Source organism: Sus scrofa, chromosome 3 (genome assembly GCF_000003025.6).
Source record: "Sus scrofa isolate TJ Tabasco breed Duroc chromosome 3, Sscrofa11.1, whole genome shotgun sequence".
Lineage (NCBI taxonomy): Eukaryota > Metazoa > Chordata > Mammalia > Artiodactyla > Suidae > Sus > Sus scrofa.
The window spans coordinates 58333742-58355240 of record NC_010445.4 but is presented as its reverse complement, the minus strand read 5'-3'; the positions used below and the strand labels follow the sequence as shown (position 1 = coordinate 58355240).

At 40.5% G+C, this 21499-nt stretch overlaps 1 protein-coding gene across 5 annotated transcripts in view; it reads left to right on the top strand.

The window, feature by feature from the left end:
* Nucleotides 241-21499, top strand: part of KDM3A (lysine demethylase 3A) — a 54892-nt gene continuing 33633 nt past the window's right edge. Inside the window, exons 1-9 of one of the 5 annotated variants that reach the window (XM_021087280.1) lie at nt 296-358; nt 946-1160; nt 8288-8443; nt 9824-9934; nt 13627-13729; nt 14610-14734; nt 15252-15324; nt 15418-15506; nt 19133-19185. Coding sequence is in view for 3 of the 5 variants with exons in the window: in XM_003124935.6 (XP_003124983.3) it covers nt 975-1160; nt 8288-8443; nt 9824-9934; nt 13627-13729; nt 14610-14734; nt 15252-15324; nt 15418-15506 (843 nt within the window). In the remaining 2 variants the exon portion in view is untranslated. Of the gene's footprint in view, nt 403-546; nt 605-945; nt 1161-8287; nt 8444-9823; nt 9935-13626; nt 13730-14609; nt 14735-15251; nt 15325-15417; nt 15507-19132; nt 19186-21499 lie in introns of those variants that run through there. The other 4 variants (XM_003124935.6, XM_005662401.3, XM_021087281.1 and 1 more) reach the window with 4 other exon arrangements.

The window sequence follows — 21499 nt, the reverse complement described above, 5'->3', positions numbered from 1 at the left end:
AACAAATGGAAAGAATGGCTGTGGCGGAGGGATCCCTCACTTACGCTTGGTGTACTTTAACCTAATGGGGGTCGTCCGGGAGTCGGAAGGGGGAGGGGAAAGGGAGGAGGCAGCCAAGGAATTGTTTTTTTCTCTCGCCCCGCCCTCCCTAGGACGGCCAATGGCGATGGGCTCTTTCCCCACGAGTCTCGCCCAGCTCCTTGGGCCCAGCCAATGAGCGGTGGAAGCGGCTCCAAGGGGGCGGGCCCGGGAGGCTGTGCGTGTCTTGTGAGAGCTCTTGAACCAAGTCAGAGCTAGAGTCGGCTGGGCGGCTGGAAACGGCGGCCGCCGCCGGTGACTCAGGGAGGCGGGAGGCGGGGTAAGCGCGCCGCGGCCTCGGCTGAGGGGAGCGGAGGAAGAAAGGTGAAGGCGCCAAGCCCGCGGCCCCGCCGCCCCCGCGCCTCGGCGCAGGCCGGGGGTCGGGGGCTGGGAAGCGGGTGTCGGGGCGGGGCGGCGGGGCAAGTGCGGAACCGCGGGCTCGCCCCTCCCGCGGGGCCGCCCGGGGCGGGGACCCGACCGCCCGCCCGGGACGGGCCCTCTGCTTCGGGGCCTTTTCTTTTCCGGGGTGAGGGGCGAACACTTTCAAATTCACTTAAGCTGCAAATGATTTTCCCTTCACTCTGTCTGCGTTTAGGTTTAAGGTTTAGGAAAAGCGAAACTTGGGAGAGCGAGGGTCACGCGGCGCTTGGGCCCGTGTTTGCGGTGGGGGAGGGATCGGGGGCGGGGAGGACGCGGGTGGAGAGATCGGCTGCGGGATCCTCAGTCGCACCCGCGGTTGCCTGGGGTCCCGTCCTCCGAGCGGGGTTAGAACCCTTCCCTCCGCTCCGGCCTCCCCCCACCGCGCTCTCTTCCCGGCCTCCCTCCCACCGGCCGCCCCCGTTGCATTTTGTTTTTGTGTTTTTGCAGGGAGGAGCCCTTCCTGCAGCGTGGAAATCATGGTGCTCACGCTTGGAGAAAGTTGGCCAGTATTGGTGGGGAAGCGATTCCTCAGTCTGTCCGCTGCCGACGGCAGCGAAGGCGGCCACGACAGCTGGGACGTGGAGCGCGTCGCCGAGTGGCCCTGGCTCTCCGGGACCATTCGAGCTGTCTCCCACACCGACGTTACCAAGAAGGATCTGAAGGTAAAACGGCTCCCGGGCCTCGGCTGGCGGCCGTTTCCTAGTTACCTAGGTAACGAGACAGCCGGCACCCCCCCCCCCTTTTCTGAAAAGGCGACCAGAAAGTTGGCATCTGATCTGAAGGTGCAGGCAACTAGACCTTGAAAGTCTTTCAAATGGTGTGTAGAGCGAGGTGTGCTTGGCCTAGAGTTGCCTATGTTTAATAATGGGCTTAGGGTTGCTCAGACATGCTTAGTTTTTGCCCGAGCTGTGCCTCATTAGGGCTGTACGATTATTTCTCCAAAGGCGGAGTGGTGTTGTAAAGATGAAGTTGGGCAAGTGGGTGACGTTTGGAGTCATTAAGGACTGAGCGCTCCTGCTTGGAAGCGCTTTCGGTTGGGTTTCTTGTTTGTTCCCCCTAATTTCTTCACCCAACTTATTCAACTTTCAGACTTGTTAGAAAAGAAGTGTGAGAGTAGAGGGAGGAGCTTAGATCTATTAGGGTGGGTATTTGTCCGTATATGGTGGGTCAGGGCTGGAGTGGGTTCCTGGTTGTCTCTGATGAGTCTGTGGGTGGGTGTGGGATATGCCCATATATGGAGGGTCGGGGTGGAGCTGCCCCTTATATGGTGTTTTGGAGGAATGGCTTCAAAGTATTCCATTTGGGTGTTTGAGGGGAAGGAGAGAAATGGGAACAAGTGCGGCCAGTGTGATTTTTAATCACAGTGACACGCAGAACCTTGCACAGTTCTTTTCAAAAAGAGATGACTTCTGATCATACTCCCTAATAGAAGTATTGCTGTGAAAGTGTTGTCTGGAAACTACCAGTGAGGAAGCCATTGTACCAACAAAGACTCCTTTGTGCAGAAATAACTGAAAAACGGTCCCCAACAAACACTCCAAAGTGGTGATAACTTGAAGGGAGCTTGCCAGAACAGAGGAGCTTGCCATTCCTGGGTAATGGATATGTTTCAGTATCACTTGGTCATTATCTTCAATTTTTCTTGAAAACTGCTCAAATAAGGAAAGTAAGTTTTTGCGCTGGTACTTGAACATGCTGACTTCTGAAACACTGTTCACTTGAACGCTTTTGAGGTGACAGTGCATGCCCCAACCAGTATTAGTCTGCAAAGGGTTGTAGGAAAGGGATGGGTGGTGATGTGTTTGTAAAGCTTCTATAGTGTGCTTTATCATCTAGTTGAAAAGGAAAGACCGTTGAATGTTTAACCATATGCCAGGCATCATGCTGAACACTTCAGAGCTGTGCTCTTATTTAATCCTTACAGTTCTTTGGGGATAGTTACTTATGGTCCCAGTTTTACAGAGAGAAGTCCTGGGGATGGGGGAGATCATCTTCCCCAGGTCACATACCGAGGAATTGGCATAGCCTAGGTTCTAATCCAGAAAGTTTTGACCCTTGAGCCCTCCCTCTTAATTGTCATGCTCCCTGATCAAAGGCTTTGCCACCAAAGGTGTCCTGTCCTACACTGTGAAGTTTGGTTTCATTCCTAGCAAGCTGGATTTTGATACTGACAGAATGTAGTGTGGCACAAGGATGGCCAACCTATTTGCTTTAGGCTAATACCCTTTCTCAATAAAATGGGCTTTGTGTACTAGGTTTCAGTCATAGTTCTTGTGGTTTATTTCACTTGTCAAGTAAAATTTTCTCTAGTGTGCTTGTTTTTATCTGACTTTATTGTAAACAAAATTAAGCTTTATAGTCTTTAGTTCTTTGGCAGATGATGAGAGACTAGGTGTTCCCTTCCCGGACAGTGATTGTGGACCTGTTGGATTAGGGAGGCAGTCTAGGAGGTCCTTTATGTGTATTCTTTTTAATCTCCACATCTCCCCCACCTCCAGCCTTTGAAGTGGTGGTGATATCTTCATTTTCAGAATGAAGAAATGGATTTAGGGAAAGGAGTCTTGCCCAGACTTGCATAGTTAGCTAATGATGGAGGGAGCATTTAAACCTAGGTTTGGCTGTCTCTTCCACTCTGCTAAGCTGCCTAACCTGAAGACGGCAGGGATTTTAATTCAAGAACAGTTTTGATTCTATTGGATTTTTTTTTTTTTTCTCCTTAACCTGGGGACATCACAACTCAGCCCTCATGTAAGGAACTACTCTGTTTTTCTTTCCTAATCATGATTTATTACAGCAGTCATTAATTGAGTAGCAGATGAAGTCAATGACTTAATTAGGGCATGTTGTGTTAGCAAAAACAGTTTTTAATAAAAACACTGAAACTAATTGTGTTTGGCAAGATGCAGGCAGGAACTAAGCAACTAAGACCATGCTTACCTGGCTACTGAGTTTTGGAGTGGGTTGGGACTGGGTGCTGTAATGAATATGAATGAATAAAATTGAAATAGTGAGCAACTGTTTTAGTACTGGTAGAAGTACAAGTGTGTCCAGACTGATTTGCTTCCTTGGTTGAGGATGATGTTAATGAGGCCAAAGCTTGTTAACTTTGTTTCATCTAGAGAAAGACTTTGCAACAAAGTCACTTACTTGGCTACAGTGTTTAGTAGTTGATTACAAACAAGTTAGGTGAGGACATAATAACATACTTATTATTATGCAAATAATTTTGTTTAATCTTCACAAAATCCTAGATGGTAAACTGCATTTTTCATTGTTAGAAATTGGGGCTTAAAGGAGTTAAATAACTTGACCAAGTTTGTCTCCAGACTGTAACCACTAGGCTTTAACAGTCAGGTGGAGTGAGGTTAGAGCACTCTGTTTTGCTGGTTTCTTTATCTCCAGCACTGAGAACATTGCCTGGTATATTGTTTTTTACTAAAATACCTAAACAAATAAATGAAGGAATCATACAATTATTACTTCTATATAGAAAAGCAGTTTAGAAATAATCTATGAAGCAGAGGCATTTTCTTTATCTGGAATAACAACAGATCTTAATCAGGTGTGATTATAAGGACGACTTTAGCCTTATTTTTATCCTGCTCTTTTTAGGCAAATTGGCTTTGTTCATTATGCATGCTGGGAAGGCCCTCTTTCCCCAACTTGTTTGTCTAGGTCTTTCCCTTTCCTTTGAACCTACCTTTTCCTTGAGTCTTCTGCTCCTTCGTAGTTCTTAGGGATGCCCTTGGTAGTACTTGGCCATCTGTATGTATCATTTCCTGTTAAAGCCCTTTTTGTCAGGTGAAGGCCATGACCAATGCATAATCGGTTCATGCTTGCATACAATTCAAACTCGAATGTTGGTGGATTCCGTTTCCAGTCAACCCATGTAAAATGAGAAGCACTTAGCACAGTGTAATAAAAAGCTGTTTACCCTTATAATAGAATGCGTGATGCTGGGGTCTTAGACGAGCTTTTTATTTAGGTATAAGAAGACATAAATAGAAGCATACTGAATTAATTTTTCCTAATTTGTGGAGTAGTGGAATTAGTGGTGTTCTGCATCGTATAGCTGGGCATAGAACAGATATGGCATTAAAAACTTCTTGACTTAAAAGTCATGCCATCGGGTAAATGCCTACTTTTAAACTTGGAAACATTTTTCTTGGCCATCTTCATGGTTTTCATAATCGTATATTTGGGTAAGATTAGTGTATACTAAGAGAGGTTTTGAGATTAACTTGATTAGAGAATTCATATATATTAAAAAGATTTTCCGTGGGAGAAATTAGTTTGAAATAATTAATTTGAAATATTCAACATCTGGTCAAGATATTTGTTATACTAATTGGCACACATTTACAAAATGCTCTATTCAAAAAAAAAAAACCAGGAAATTTGGGAATTATAAGTAGTAAATCAAAGTTAATTGGCCTCTTTCTGGCCTTTGTAGTGAGACAACATAAATAACATCTCCTTGGTGTGAACCAGTGATTGTGGAAGAAAGAACACAGTTTGGAAATAGAACTAGTTGTATCCCTCAGCTTGCAGGAGCGTGGTCAGATCACTTTAGTTCCCCCTGAATTTGAATTCTCATGGGTATGTTTTTTAATAGAAATTTCTGCAGAAGAGACTTTTCTTGTGGAGGGGGGTGGTCCTTAAATATAGAATTTAAGACCTTAAGACACAAATGAAAGACATGTGGCTGTGATAGATGGGAAACTTTTTAGAGATGTTGAAGAAAGCACACAGCTTTTTGGGTTTATTATTTTTAAAAAACTCATTGTTTTAAATGTGAATTTTTAACACAATACTTCAAAGTCATAAACTGTTTTTAAAGAGCTAAATGTAATTTTCACATCACTCAAAAACTGAGATGTAAAGGGAACCTTGTCTAGATTTTGGTTTAGGCTTGATCATAAGCTTTATAGATAGTGTTACAGTAAGAATTGTGATAGTGCTTAAGTTTTGGGAACCACTATAGGTCTTAGATGATTTTTTTTTTTTCCGAGTAGTTGTTAGATGATCCTATTGAAGACCTTCTTTCCCCTTGTCCTAACTGAAGAAGTAATACCCGATAAATTAAGATTTGAATTACCATGGAAGTCTTAAAACTATCTAGTCTCTTTGCCAGATGCTTAACATACTTTGCAATCTACCTAAATGATTGTAGGTGTTAGTACTTTGATTTTGAAGCTACCAAACAGGAATCAGAAACTTAGATTTAGGTAAAGGTTCTTAACCTAGGTACAGTTAATTGGTTTCCTTTGTAATCCGACATATTTTATGCATGTAATATCATTCTAAGAATGCTTCAACGTAGCTGGCATTCAAACCCAGGTCTTTCTGGTTCTGAAGTTTGTGGATGCACATTCCTCTTACACTACATTGATGGGAAACCTGTAATCCAAAGCTAGGTTGGATTTGAGGGTGATGTGATGTGGGGTAGAAAGACTAGGGGAGATATCAAAGGACCTGGGTCCTGTGGCCAGGGAAGCAGAAAGGGGCATAGGCAGTCTCTGAACACCTCTGAGAAGGACCATTTAATTTAGTTGGTTAAAGTGATGGATGGACTACATAGGACGAAGGAGAGAATACTTGGGGCCTCGTCTCATAGCAAGTCATTCCACATTTGCACTTACTCTGTAATAACTGCAAAGTTAAAAACCTGCCCCACCAAAAAGTATGCAAGTTCTCAGGGAAAGTTGCCTGAGAAATTAGGGGTGCACATTTTGTGGTTGGGGGAGAAGGATAGGATGAGTCTTAAATTTTATTGAATTTAAAGATTGATATTCTGTAGCTATAAAGGTTTGGTAAGGAGGCTAGTGGTATGTCACTTGGGAACTTCCTCCCTTCCAAATGGATGAGAGAAACAGAAGGTAAGAGCACAGTTCAGAGAGAAACTCATTCATTCAACAACTGTTCCAGAACTGACAGGAGACTGGAAACCCTGTAAAGTACAGTGGTAAGTAAAAGCAGACATAGACTTTGACCTCTTTGAGTTCATAATATGTCTATCAGTTAAACACAAATGAATAATTCAAAATGTAAGTGCTGGGAAGAAAAAGTACAGAGTTTTGAGTACAGTTAACAAAGGACTTCTCTTGGGAGAGAGAAGGGCTCTTTGGTAAGGGAAGGCTTCTTTGAGGAAAGAATTTTTTGAATTGGGTTCTGACATGAATGGAAATTAAATACTTTTTTTAAAAAAAAAAACAAAACATTAAAAGTTGAGGAGTTCCCTCTGTGGTGCAATGGGATCAGCAGAGTCTCTGGAGCAATGGGACACAGGTTCATCCCCGGCCTGGCATGGGTTAAGGATCCACTGTTGACACTGCTGCCACATAGGTTGAAATTGCAGCTTAGATCTGATCCCTGGACTGAGAACTCCATGTGCTGCGGGGTGGCCAAAAAAGAAAAAGTTGAAGGTTGAAAAGGGAGATGTGGTTGTCTATGAAATTATGAAGTGTTGATAGATGTATTCACTAATTCCTTGAAACCAAACATGAGAGGCCTCTCTAGTAAGAGGAGGACTCTTAAACCAAATTTAAGAAGTAATATTTAGGAGTTCCCCTTGTAGTGCAGTAGAAACAAATCTGACTAGGAACCATGAGGTTGCAGGTTCGATCCCTGGCCTTGCTCAGTGGGTTAAGGATCTGGCGTTGCCGTGAGCTGTGGTGTAGGTCATACATGCGGCTCGGATCCCAAGTGGCTGTGGCTGTGTTGTAGGCCGGAAGCTGTAGCTCCGATTAGACCCCTAGCCTGGGAACCTCTATATGCTGCGGGTGTGGACCCTAAAAAAAAAAAGTAATTTTTACACTGAATCGAGTGAGTTTGTTGTAGCTCATTTAATGTATGGAAAACATTTTAATAGATACAGAATAAATTAAGGGGTAGCATGTTCATGATGGATTAAGGAAGCTAACATGTTTTGGTACATTCATGTGACTTTTAAGGTTTTGTAACTGATTCCTACTTCAGGGTTACTGCCAGAGATGCACTTTTGGACTGAATTTTTTAATATCTTTAAAATATTTATATAAATTATAAGATTTTTAACATTAGGGTTAAAAGGTGTTTTGCAGATCAGAAACAGAAAACTTCATAGTTACTTGGAATATGGTATTTCAAAGGTAGTTTCATTTTCATGTAAGAAGCTGAAAGTAGTTTTGGAAAAAATTAGGGTCATTTATCAATTACTGCCAATTTCTATATTTACCAAAATTGTTTTTGATGTAGAACTCTGATGTAAATTTTCCAGTTTATTCAACTCAAAGTGTTATTGAGAAAGTACCTTGTGCTGAGTCCTCCTGATAACAGAGGGATTGGAAAGCCAGTGGTAGATTGTGTTGATGGGGGGCAGAGGGTGTCATCTTAAACTCACTGTCAACATGGAATCACAGCGCCCTGCAATAAGTCCTTCTTTGGGTTTTAGATTTCTGTTTTTTCAGTTCTCAAAGCTCTGATGTCTAATTACCATATGTAAAAACCTTCTACAAGGGGGTTCTTTGGATTAGGGCTTTTCAGAGGTTACTTTGAGGGCAAAGACTGGCTCCCAAATCTCTTGACTTCTGCTTCCTAAAGTGGTTTGGGAGCCAAAGCTGATGGTTTAGACTAACATATCTGGGTAGTTCACTGTGGGCTGTGAAGGGAGGTAAGAGATCAGGAATAGGGGCCAGCACACTTCAGATAAAAGATTCAAGTAGAATGATAAGGGTATAATTCAAATTGGGGCATTTTTCATGTCTGTTTTTGTTAATCAAGTCTCTTTTCTTGAATTCTGTTTGTCTAGGTGTGTGTGGAGTTTGATGGGGAATCTTGGAGGAAGAGAAGATGGATCGATGTCTATAGCCTTCTAAGAAGAGCCTTTTTAGTAGAACATAACTTGGTCTTAGCGGAACGGAAGTCTCCCGAAATTTCTGAGCGAATTGTTCAGTGGCCTGCGATTGTGAGTAAAACTTGGGTCTATTGAACGCCTGAGAAGAGGATGTTTCATCTTTTATGAATGAAACAGGGAAAATCTATATGTAATGCCTATATTTGGCCCTCTGGAAAATAATGATAGTGATATATGACAATGTAGAAGTGTCAGAAAAACACCCAGAATTCCAGTCAGCCCTGCTAGGAGCCTTCCATCTCTGGACCCTTGACTTTCTTGGGCCTCAAGTTTCCCTCACTTGAAGAGTGGGAAGGTAGAGGTAATGTGGGGGATGTCTAGGTCAGAGATTAGAAACCAGCAGGTATATACTGACATACAGATCTTTTTAGTTTGACCCTCACAACCGAAGCAAATCTGAATTAGCTTTTTACTTTAAAAAATGTAGAAAGTATAACCTGAAAATCTAGTTTTCCAGCTTTTCTTGGAAAGACTGCAAAATATAGCAACACTGGAGCCTTGTAGTGGTTCCTTATTGCAACAGTTGCCTGATGCCAAATAGTAGTTATTGCCTGGCCCCATAAGGGTTTCTACTTTTGATCTCATGATCTTTAAGGTTCCCTCTGGCTCATACTATTTTTTGGCTCTGAAGATACTAGCAGTCAGTATATGACTGTGCCATTTCCATACCCTAAGTTTGGTGTAGTTAAAGGAAAAAGGTGATCACTGTGTCTGGAGAGGACAGTTCAGGCTGTTTGAGACACGAGCTGGGGCTTGAAGGAGGGTCACACTGGATAGTTGGAAATGCCAGGAGGATGATTGAAAGCCTGACCAGCTTGTGAAGGGCCTTGGATGCTGTGCAGCAAAGTTAAGATTTTGCCCATGGATGAGAAGAGCTGCTGGAGCTTTTTGAGGGATGGAGGGTTTTGTTTGAAGTTGTATTTTGGCCTTTATATTTTTTCCCCTAGCTATTGAGAATTGGCTAAAAACATGGCCCTGTCTCCTCAGAAAAATGTACATAATAAAACATTTTGCATAAAATTTGGGGAAACCATACATCTGAAACCCAGATCTAAGTGTTAAAGACTCTCAAATGTGTAGTTGGTTTAAATGATTGATTCTGGATAAAAACTACCTGATCTTGTTGTAGTTGCATAAATAGTAGTTATTGAGATTCTGATAATAAATAAAAAATTGAATGGCTTAATCTCTTTCTGTGTATATGGAAATTTGCCAGTCCTAGGAGCTCTCCTGTGATGCAGTGGATTAGGGATCTGGTATTGTCACTTCAGTGGCTCAGGTCACTGCTGTGGCGCAGGTTCAGCCCTGGCCTGTGAAATTCTACATGCCATGGGTTTAGCCAAAAAAAGAAAATTGTCAGTTCCCACAGTTCCCATTTTCAGAGTTTTGCTGACAGCAGTTATGATGCCAAAACATTTTGTTTTGTTTCAGATGTATAAACCTCTGTTGGACAAAGCTGGTTTAGGATCTATAACATCTATTCGCTTTTTGGGAGATCAACAAAGAGTATTTCTTTCTAAAGACCTTTTGAAGCCTATACAGGTAAAACATAGGAACAATATTAAACTCTAAAAGTAGAAATACAAACTCCTTTAGTATGAGGATGAAAATTTTGATGTTACTTGTCCTAATTCAGATAATTCAGATTTCTAACAAAAAAGGACCCATCCCATCAGCAGTTGAGTTGTTAGATATTATTGTTCAATGTTAGCCTTTGGGTTGGTACTCTTTATTTGGAGTCAGAAAGCTAAAGGTACTACAGTTGATGTTGTTGTGTATAGAAACTCCTAGGTGATGTGAAAATAATTTTAAAGGTTGACTATCATTCATACACACACACACACAAACACACATAATATCTATAAGCATGTTTGTCCTCAATATTTAAGGATTCTATATTTGGGAATTTGCTTACTTGCTAAAATATATTTGTAAGTCCCAAATCAGTGCTTTGGTGCTTTCACAGCCGTTCACAGACATGTGCAGAGTGGTGAAAATTTTGAGTTGTGTGACACATGTTCCCAGCTGAGGTCAAGTAAGGTGACACTCTGCCTTTTGTTTCATCTCTCCTGCTGCAAGTGTCCTTTTTAAGATCTATTTAGTAGTGAATTTTTGTGCTTTTATTGTTGTTGATTTTACTGTTGAAGTGGCCCCCAAGTGTAGTGCTGAAGCGCAAGGAAGCTGTGATGTGTTTAGGGAGAAAGTACATGTATTAGGTAAGTTTCATTCAGCCGTGAGATATAGTGGCTGTGAATTCAAGGTTAGTAATGTAGTACTATATACTATATAATGTTTCTCAACAGAGACACAGAAAACAAGGCTATGTGTTGATTGGTTGATGAAAATGTCGTGACCAGAGGCTTGAAGGAACCTAACCCATCTTTCCTCTAGGAGCAGTGATTCAGCCAGCATTCACCAGCACAGGGTTGAGGAGACGTAAAGACCATAATTACCACAAACAATATGAATCAAATGTGTGTGTGTATTCTTATTCTTTATAGTTAGCTCGCGAAACTCCCACGTTTTTCTTCACAACATTTAGGCTCTTGGGTCTTGCTCATATGTGGTTTTTTTCTTTTATTATAAAAATGTAGGGATGGAGGGGAAGAACACACAGATTATCTCCACAGATCAGTACCTCAGGAATAATGTTGGCTGTATAATAACATTGGTCTTTTAGATGTCATTTATGAAACTCAATAATCCCCTTTACCCACTTGTATTTTGTTGCCTGACTTGTTTCTATGGCTGTGAATAATTAAGCCAGTTTAATTGCTAAAAGGCAGTTTAGAGCCATTGATCATTGCCATTGCTGGGCCTGTATTGGAAAACTCAGAGTACCAGCTTTTCTGTACTCAAGTCTCACTTTTATCTCCATATCCTGAAAGGGGAGTGAGAACAAGATTCACACTCTGAACTTGGTAGTGTTTAAGTAAATGGAACAGAGGAAGATGCTTTTGCTTAATTGCAGATGCAAGTTACTTTCATATGTCAGAAAGGCATCTTAATATTTTCCCTATTCTTAAGGATCACAGAACACACAGGAGGACCTGTGAATATCTGCTTTACTGAGCAGTAGAGTAGTTTTTACTTCTTAGCATTGTTTTGGAGACAGGTTTTTTTTTTTTTTTATTACATTTTTCATGTGTCTAACCTTTTCAGTTAAAGTAGAACTCAGTTTTGTTTCTTGAGATTAAAAAAGATCAGTAAGTTTTTATTTATTCTCAGGGAGGTTCTCTTTGTGCTGTCATTGTGAGTGTTGTTACTAATAGAGGAGGACTATGATGTAGGCGCTTGACTTTCACTAATGATAATAGTGGCCAAAGTTTAGTGCTTCAGAGCATTCTCTTGTAGATACTGATGATCACATAAGGCTTCTACTGTGTGAAACTATTCTAAGCAACGTAGTTACCACAGTAGGATGCTTGCCCTAAGTAATGAACAGAGAATCTGAAAATCATTTGGCATATGCAGAATTTGGAATTGAAACTTAAGTCTGTCTTTTGGATTGAAAATGTCTTAGTTATCGGTGGCTAAGAAAAAGGACAAAGTATCCAGGTCAGTTATCTGGCACTTTTAAAGAGTCCTAAAACTCTTCTAGGCAGAGTACAATTATTCTACCTTATTTGCTGCTCTCCCCATTAACATGCTATATTGTCTAATAGTAGGAGTTGGAGAACACATTTTAAATATTTTGAAATATCGGTAGCACGAGGGGGAAAAAAAAAAAAAACACATGGCCCATTCTGGTAATTAATGTTGAGCTTTTCTGAAGACTCTAGATTAAGTCTAATGTTACTTGGCTTAAGAAATGCATTTTTCAACCATGGTCTCCCTTACAGACTCTTCTTGCCAGTGGGAGAAACGGATGAACTATCTTTGATCACTATGTACTCATTTCACAGTGGCAGAAAAGCATGAAGGCCTGCTATTGGAAGGGCTTCAGTGCTGTATAGTTTGGGTTTGGCAGGTTATTCCTATTGACAGTTTCCGTATACATTTATCATAACCGAGTGTACACTCAAAGCCAGAACACTATGGAATTGTGCCAGAAATAGAGCTGCCAAGAATCCGAATGTTTCAGAACTGGCTTGCTGAAGACTTAGGCTATTCATTCAGATTTTTTTTTTTTTTCTTTTTAGGGCTGCACCCGCAGCATGTGGAAATTCCCAGGCTAGGGGTCTAATTGGAGCTGTTGCCGCCGGCCTACCCCAGAGCCACAGCAACACTAGATCCAAGCCATGTCTGCCACCTACACCACAGCTCATGGAACGCCAAATCCTTAACCCACTGAGCAAGGCCAGGGATCGAACCCGCAACCTCATGGTTCCTAATCAGATTCATTTCCACTGTGCCACGACCGGAACTCCACTGAGATTTTGTCTCTCCCACCCCCCTTTACCGTTTTTTTGTTGTTGTTGTTATTGTTTTGTTTTTATTCCTTTAAAAAAAAATTTCATTAAAGTTGATTTACAGTGTTCTGTCACTTTCTGCTGTACAGCAAAATGACCCAGTTATACATATATATACTTTTTTTCTCATATTATCTTCTATCATGTTCTATCACCCTTTATAAAGAAGAATATGTTTGAAATTCTAGTTTGGTTAAATGAATCTGTGTGAAGTGATTTTTTTTTGTTGTTAAAAATAGTAGTTTCAATGAATTGACACTAAGGATCTGTGTGGTTTTTTTTTCTTTTAATGTTAAAGTAGCATTGATTTACAATTGGTGCCGATTTCTGCTGTACAGTAAAGTGACCCAGTCATACATATATATACCATATATATACCTGGCCTTTCTTATATTATCTTCAGCCGTGGTCTCTCTCAAGAGACTGGATATAGTTCCCTGTTCCATACAGTAGGACCTCATTGCTTATCCATTCTGAATGTAATAATTTGCATCTACTAACCCCAAACTCCCAGTTCATCCCACTGGTTTGCTTATATTTCCCATAGCCCAAGTTGTGTCCTATTTACACTTAAGCTTTGAGCCACTCTTGGTATCTGTCACTCTCTTAGCTTGGGGTGACTTCACTTTCTGCCTTATGCCTGTGATACCTTGATGTTTTCTTACCATTTGACCTGTCCAGTCATTGTAGTGGCTGTGATTTGGTGCCATCAGATAACTAATTTTGACACTATTTTAATCTCTCTGATTAAACTGAAATATCCACTGTAATTTAAACAGCTATTCTTGTTACCTAAAAATGTAATGATTTTCCATTTTTCAGGATGTAAACAATCTTCGACTTTCCCTTATGGATAATCAGAATGTCAGTAAAGAATTTCAAGCTTTGATTGTAAAACATTTGGATGAAAGCCATCTTTTACAAGGTATGTGGATTATCTGTTGATGATAGTTGTGGTCTATAAAAAGCTATGTTTTAGCCCTTCTCACTCATTTGATCATTACAATTTCTAATTTTTTAGAAATCCCTTTGCTGCTTTTCTCATGCAACTAGGTGATTGGAAGACCTTATGTATAATATATCTAAAGCTTCTGCAATTTGGAAAGCTTAAAGATGATGTGGAAATGATAAAAGTAAAGTAGATATTTAAAAACCTCAGCTGGGGAAGTTCCCTTGAGGCATAGTGGATTAAGGATCTGGCGTTGCTGCAGCTGTGGCACAGGTCATAACTGTGGCATGGGTTTGATCCCTGGCCCTGGAACTCCTGCATGCTGCAGGTGTGGCCAAAACAAACAAACAGAAAACAAGCTCAGCTATATTTTGATATGGAATTTGACATGCTTGGGATTTTAGTCTTATAAAATTGATAAAATGTCTATTTGGTAATCCCGATCTTACCATTTACTGTTGCTGATTTTCTTGGTGAATTTCACAATCATAAGTATTTCAGCAGATTGAACAGTTTTTTGAGGTTCCTGAATTTGGATCCTCTAAAACTCTGCATAGCAGAGTGAATTAAGTCTCAAAATCAGTTATCTGATATGTGGTCTGATATAAATGCCAGGATAAATATATTGCAACTCTTAATAAGATAAACCAATAGGAAAATGAAGCTCTAAAATAAAAGTTTAAATGTCCCCCTAGCTTTACTGAAATGTCTGTCTTCTTGTGTTTATAGCAATATCTTTTAATGTTTACTTTTGTCTACTGCATTTTTTAAAGACTTGGAAAAAGATTATCCTGGATAATGGTTTGGTGGGGAGATAATGCAAATTGTTCTAAGGATTTTTTTTTTTTTTTTTAAGGCGACAAAAACTTAGTTGGTTCAGAAGTGAAAATTTATAGCTTGGACCCATCTACCCAGTGGTTTTCTGCAACCATTGTAAATGGAAACCCAGCATCAAAAACTCTTCAAGTCAACTGTGAGGAGGTAAAGATGATAATTGCACGTAAGATAACTTGACAGGGGAAGAAAATTATAAAAAGGAATTATGATATAGGAGCTAAACATCTTTATTCTTTTATATTAAAATACTGTAATAGAAAAAGGTACAACCCTTTATTTTATTTTATTTTTGTTTTTTTGTCTTTTTAGGGCCACACCCAAGGCATATGGAGTTTCCTAGGGGAGGGGTCCACCCGGAGCTATAGGTGCTGGCCTTCGCCAGAGCCATAGCCATGCCAGATCTGAGCCGTGTCTGTGACCCACACCACAGCTCACAGCAATGCTGGATCCTCAACCCACTGAACAAGGCCAGGAATCGAACCTGCAACCTCATGGTTCCTAGTCGGATTTGTTTCTGCTGCACCACATGGGAACTCCCACCGTTATTTTAAAAATAAATGATGTGTTAGAAGTCCCCATTGTTATTTTAATAGAGCTAATTTCAGGTATGTTACTGAGCATTTAAAAATTTCCCAGGATCTTTCTTTTATTTATTTTTAAGATTCCAGCGCTGAAAATTGTCGATCCATCACTGATTCATGTTGAAGTTGTACATGATAACTTTGTGACATGTGGTAAGATATATTGTTTAAAATCTTTGCTCTCCTTTTTCCTTTTCACATTAAGAGAAACAGAGAAGCCAATTTACCTATTTGTAACTATTTTAGGTAATTCTACAAGAATTGGAGCTGTAAAACGCAAGTCTTCTGAGAATAATGGAAGCCTGGTTTCCAAACAAGCAAAGTCTTGCTCTGAGGTAACCTTGATTTATCTTTGTCACTTGTGTAAAGTCTTCTTTAATTCTCACAGTGCATGGCCAGTGTGTTTAGTGGTTATAAAGCTCTCTTTTCTGCTCTTCTGTGCTGTTGTGTCTGCTTTTTACTAGTCCCAGATCTTGGCCATAATTTCTATACTGAAGCAGATGGAGATAATATAAGTTTCTGGTTCACAATTTTTGTAAAAGAAAGTTTAGTTTTTGATGTTTGCCTAAAATTCTTAATAGATTTAATCATTTCTCCCTATGGAGATGTTTGTGAAGATAAATTGAGTTGTGTGTATCAAATTGTAACAGCGTAAGAAAAGGGCAGGAACCTTAGAATTCTGAGTAGATTCGGTGTTGAAATAGAGTTCCCCTCTCAATAATAGAGAGATTTGATTGGTCATTTATAATTAGGTGAATCACAACACACTTGCTTTTTGAAGGAAGTGGTTGGTTTGCCATTAGTAATTTCTGCCTAGAAAATTACAGATTTCTATGAATGACATTGTTAGTTCAAGTACTAGCTTTTATTCTGCTCTGAAATAGTTAGGATTTGGATCAAGAAACTTAAGGCTGTCAGCTTTTCCCTCTCCTGTGTTGTAAAGAAGCTGGCTTTCTTTAGCTCTTCATATATCTCATGCTTTCTCCAACCTCAGGATTCACTGTTCTCCTTTCTCTTCTAATTCCATCTTCACTCTAATTAACTCTCATTTATCTTCCTAATGTGGTGTTGCTTCCTCAGGGGAAGCCATACCTAATATCTCTGCCATCACTTTAATCTATAAACCAGACCAGATCAAATGCCCTGTTTTACTATGCTTTGTATTTAGTACAGGTCTTCATAGCATCACAGCGTACGCAGTGGGGCAGTTTTATTCAGAATTCCCAAAGGATTGGGCTAGATTGACTAGCCAAATAGGGACTGGGGGACTGGGATAAACTGGGTTATAAATGACAGGGACAGATTTAGAAATCTGATGGTGAAGGGGTGGGGGGGAAAGGGGACGGTGGCTAAGACTGATTCTTTTTTAAGTGAGTTGAATCTTTAGGCCCTATTACAATTCAAATACCTTTCACAGCTTAGGTATCCAAATGCATTGGTGTCACATGCATAGTTTACTGCATTAAAGTGGTCAGAAACGCCTTTATGATGCTCTGCTCCAGGTTGGAGTTTAGAATTTTAAAATTGACCAAGTTTATATTATGATTGTTGGCAGCATTTTAGAGGACCATTGGGGTCTGGGGGAGCAAGGTAGAGTTAGAGATGGCATGAGAGAGTGGGTCAGGGTCAATTAATGAATCTACAGTTTCGGATTGGGGCAGACTGGACTACAACATCAATTAGAACAAAAGTCAGCATGTGCTACACAGATACTTAAGAATCTGGGCAGCTAGGCTGATTGGCTTTCCCGTGTCTTAAGCTTATGTACCGGAAACAGGAGCTTTGACACTTGACCAGAAGCTTTGTAAACCAAGGTATCTAATACCTCTGTCTTCCTTCCAAGTGTGTAGGCTTAACCTTAGGTGGTTCAGGAAAGAATGAAGAGTTGATTATGAAAATTAGTATTTCATTTGTCCTTACAGTTTTCAAGGGGGAGGTAATGTATTAAGGACTATAAATTGAGAATATGATTATTGCATTTTAGTGGTAATCTTACATGGGATATTGTCCTGTAATCCATGGTATTAAAAGCTGAAAGAGAAACAGAGTAGAATAATAATAACCTGTCAGGTTTTGGCATTGGGTAGATTGTTAGCCATCTTGGGGTAGAGGTGATAAAAGGGCAGTTGGAGAAGTCGATTGGGTGTTGCCTGTCATAGAGAATGTATCAGTGTAAATAGTGAGATGAAAAGGAGAACCACACAACGTTATGTTGGGGAGGGGAGCAGGGAGTAGAAATGCATCCTGATGATGTATCATGGAGAAATCAACCTGGGGTCCAAGCAGGACTGGTGTTGACCTCCTGTTGGGCAAGGTGCCATTTCTTCAGAGTGTCAAGTTTATCAGTGATGTGATAGGTAATTAATCAAGTAAATTTATAACTTGGAAGGAGGTGCTCGTACAGTATGGTAATACATACCTAGATAAGTGATCCTCTCTTCCTGACTCACACTCTTGAAGGGCAGGGAGCACGTCTTTTTGCTGTCTGTCAGCATATGGTCCAGCTCAGTACGTTTGTGTGCTGCCGAACTGATTGCTGGGCCCAGTAGAAGATACTTTTTCAGAAGAGCCTGACCTTTGGCTGGGAGATTAGTCAGTCCCTCAACCTCTTTGAGCCTTAATTTCTGCTTCTAAAATCTGAAAATAAATTTGATGTTTAAAAAATGTCTGCTTCAGCTCTTAAGACCTATGCTGGTCATTTTTTCATTCTAAAGGAAGTTGGGGAGAGTAAATTCTCACAGGATATTGATGTTTTAGACATTACTTTTTCTATGAAAGTTATTCTTTATATTACACTTACTTTCAAGATAGAGATTCTTATATTAAAGGAAAGATTATTCTCATTTAAAAATATATAGCTTGGAGTTCCCGTTGTGGCGCAGTGTTTAACGAATCCGACTAGGAGCCATGAGGTTGCGGGTTCGGTCCCTGCCCTTGCTCAGTGGGTTAACGATCTGGCGTTGCCGTGAGCTGTGGTGTAGGTTGCAGACGCGGCTCGGATCCCGCGTTGCTGTGGCTCTGGCGTAGGCCGGTGGCTACAGCTCCGATTCAACCCCTAGCCTGGGAACCTCCATGTGCCGCGGGAGCGGTCCAAGAAATAGCAACAACAACAACAACAACAAAGACAAAAAGACCAAAAAAAATATATATATATATACACATATATATACATATACATATATATATATACACACATATATACACACATATATATATACATATACATATATATATATATATATATATATAGCTAACCCAGAAAGGCATAGTAAAGAAAAGAAACAGCACTCACTGTCATACTTTTCAGAGACTTTCACACTTCATGTTTTGGAATACCTATCCTCCTCCTGGTTTTTATTTTTTATTTATTTTTGTTCTTTTCCCTTTATATTCATGGAGGCTTTCTTTCTTTCTTTCTTTTAATAAACTAAAAACCATACTCTTGTGTAGCTTCCTTGAGTCCTTTACAGTAGTACATTGTATTTTTCCATATCAGTAAATGCTCTTTTTTTATCCTGGGTGATTTTTGTAATCAGGCAAGTTGTTGGAAACACTGGCCTAGCATAGATTTCAAGAAAGATGGAGAGGTAAAGGAAGAATTGGGGAAAGAAAGGGAGGTCATTTAAATGTGAGTGAAAGGTGAGTACAGTAACACCCTTGGCACACATCTTACTGTGTTTGCACTTTCCAGATGTGTTGGACTGGCACAAAGTTTGGTGGTTTTGGATGATAGGAGTTTGGGGTTAGGTAGACGAGACTCTCGATGGATATTTTTGGAGAAGGTAAACCTGTTTGCCAGTAACATCTGGCTCCTTGAAGGTCTTCTCTGCCTAGTAGACTATTCCTCAGAGTTAGGATGTTGCCCAGTTAACAGAGTGAGTCTGCTGAGGAGTGTGAGCCAGCAGTGTCCTTTTTAGAATACCACCATACACTCAATTATATTATCTCCGTCTGCTGGCAGGGAGGAACTATTGCCATGACTGGTATAGAAGACCTTCAGGGAAAACTCTTCAGGTAAGAAGAAACTTTGACCCTTGTCAAGTCAGAGGCCAGTGCAGTGGTTGCACGTGGAGACGGGTTTTGGATTGGAGCTCTATCCCTGTCGAGCTAAACCTTAGGAAAGCTGTAGAGTGATATGCTTCAGTTCCTTAAAGGAAAAGTATCCTAGGTTATGCTAATTCTTACACATGATGACGGAACTGAGAAATATTTCATGATATTTTTCTCCTCTGGGACAGCTAATCTGGGGGCCAGGCACTGTGGTAAAGCACAGTCCTGTATAGTATGCGACATTACTCTCCTTCCTTGTCAGTACTCTCATTCATTACTCCTTATTACGACCGGGGAAACCAAAGCTTAGAGAGGTTAAATAGTGTGCCAGGAAGTGTCAGAGACTGGATTCCAACCAGGTCTAACACCAGGACCCAATGCTCTTAAATCCTTTGCTGTTGCTGCCACTCCTCTCCACATCTTTTTCTTGATGTGTTGAGGCTCCATTGTGAAAACAACAGAGTCCTCCTTCCTCCCCTCTGTTCCTCCGTCCCACTCGCTAACAAATACTTATTGAACATTTAATATGTGCTAGACATTGGTGAGCACTACTGCCTGGCTTTTGAGGTAACTCATAAGACTTATTTCTAGCTATTTTGAAATAACAAGTGCTAATAGCATTTCTTCATTCATGCACTCCACCAGTCTTATGAACAACTGCTACATGCCTGGCTTTAGAAGGTATAACAGTGGATGTAAGAGCAGTCTCTGCCCATAGGAGTTGACGGTTCATTGGGAGGAGACTGATAGTAAAAAAGGAAATTCAGGCACTTTCACAGTGTGGTAGCACAACAAAAGCTAAAAACATGGTAATGCCATAAAGCATAAGGTTGTGGGTCACTGCCTCAGAAAGAGTGGTCAGAGATGCTGAGGTGACAGTTGAGCAGATTTGAGGGTGAAGGATGGAACTGGAACCAGCTGGCCATATGGAAACTGTCCAGACAGAGGGAATAGCAAGTACAGAGATGCAGGCAAGAAAGAGCTTAGAACGTTGGAAGACCAGAAAGGAAGCTGATAGAGTTGAGTGGTGCAGGTTGGTGCAGACCAGACCACATAGAATTCTTGTAGGCAGCTCCACCATCTGATTGATTAATAAAGAGTGCTCTGTGGTGGAATAAATTTTAGAAAGGAGGTAGAAGGTTCAGGCAAAAATGGAACAAAGTCAGGCCAGTTAGTATACTAGGGGAAAAGATGGTGGTAGTGGTGGCATGGAAAGAAATTTATAGATTCCACAAACATTTTGGAAATAGAGACAGGATTTCCTCGTTCATTGGTCAGATATGGGAAATGAGATGGAGAGTTTTTTTGCTTGAACAGTTCAGTGGATATCGTACAGAATAAAAATTTATGCCAAAGTTTGTGATCTAAATTACTTAAGTACATTACTCTTAAGAGAGGAATTTAAGAAGGATATTCTATCAGTGCATTAACCCCAAGCATCATTCAGAATAAGGAAGGTGATGTGAGGGAAGATGCGTGGCAAAAGTGAATCTTGAATAAGCATTTTGAAATGACTTGGCAGTTAAACCTGGGGAGGCTAAACTTTTACCAGAGAATTGGGAAATAGAGTTGAAAAGGACTTTAGGAATAAATTTATCTAATTTCTTCATTTTGAGGTTTGGGAAACTGAGGCCCAGAGAGGTCAAGTAGGCTATCCCAAGGACATCCTTAAAGCAGTGTCCAGAGCGTCCTCCCCAGGTCTTTCTGGGGAGCACTAAGCTAATATTTAACCAGCATGGAGCTGACAGTAGTCTACTGTGTGATCTGGCAATTTATTATTTTACATAGTTGGAAGCTATGCCAAAACTTAAAATAGTGATTAAGTAAAGTCTTATTTTTCAGATATTTTTATTTAGCATGTACTAGACAGTATTTTCAAGGCTATTAGAGTAAATGTCTGCCAAAAAAAGACATTCAGAATTGTGAGGTTTTAAGAACGTACTAAGGGAAGTTCTGCATCAACTTTTAGTAGTAACCAGAAGATGGAAACAGCTTTGAAAATTCTTCAGGTTTAGATTTGAAGGTGAGGTGAATGTAAAGGTCATTGTGGTGAGGGAGATGGAGTCGGCTGTGACTTGAAATGTAAGCATCTGTGAAGACTCTGGAGACGATGGTTGGTAGATCTCACCTGCTTTATAGTCAGAGGCCGTATAGGTGTCTGCAGTTGAGTTTTATCTCTTCCTTCTTCTTCTGTGGTGGGAAGTTTTTTTGGATAGTATGAACTGGGAAGAAGTTGGTCCATTATTTACATTTTTGTAAAGATGCAACTACACAAGAA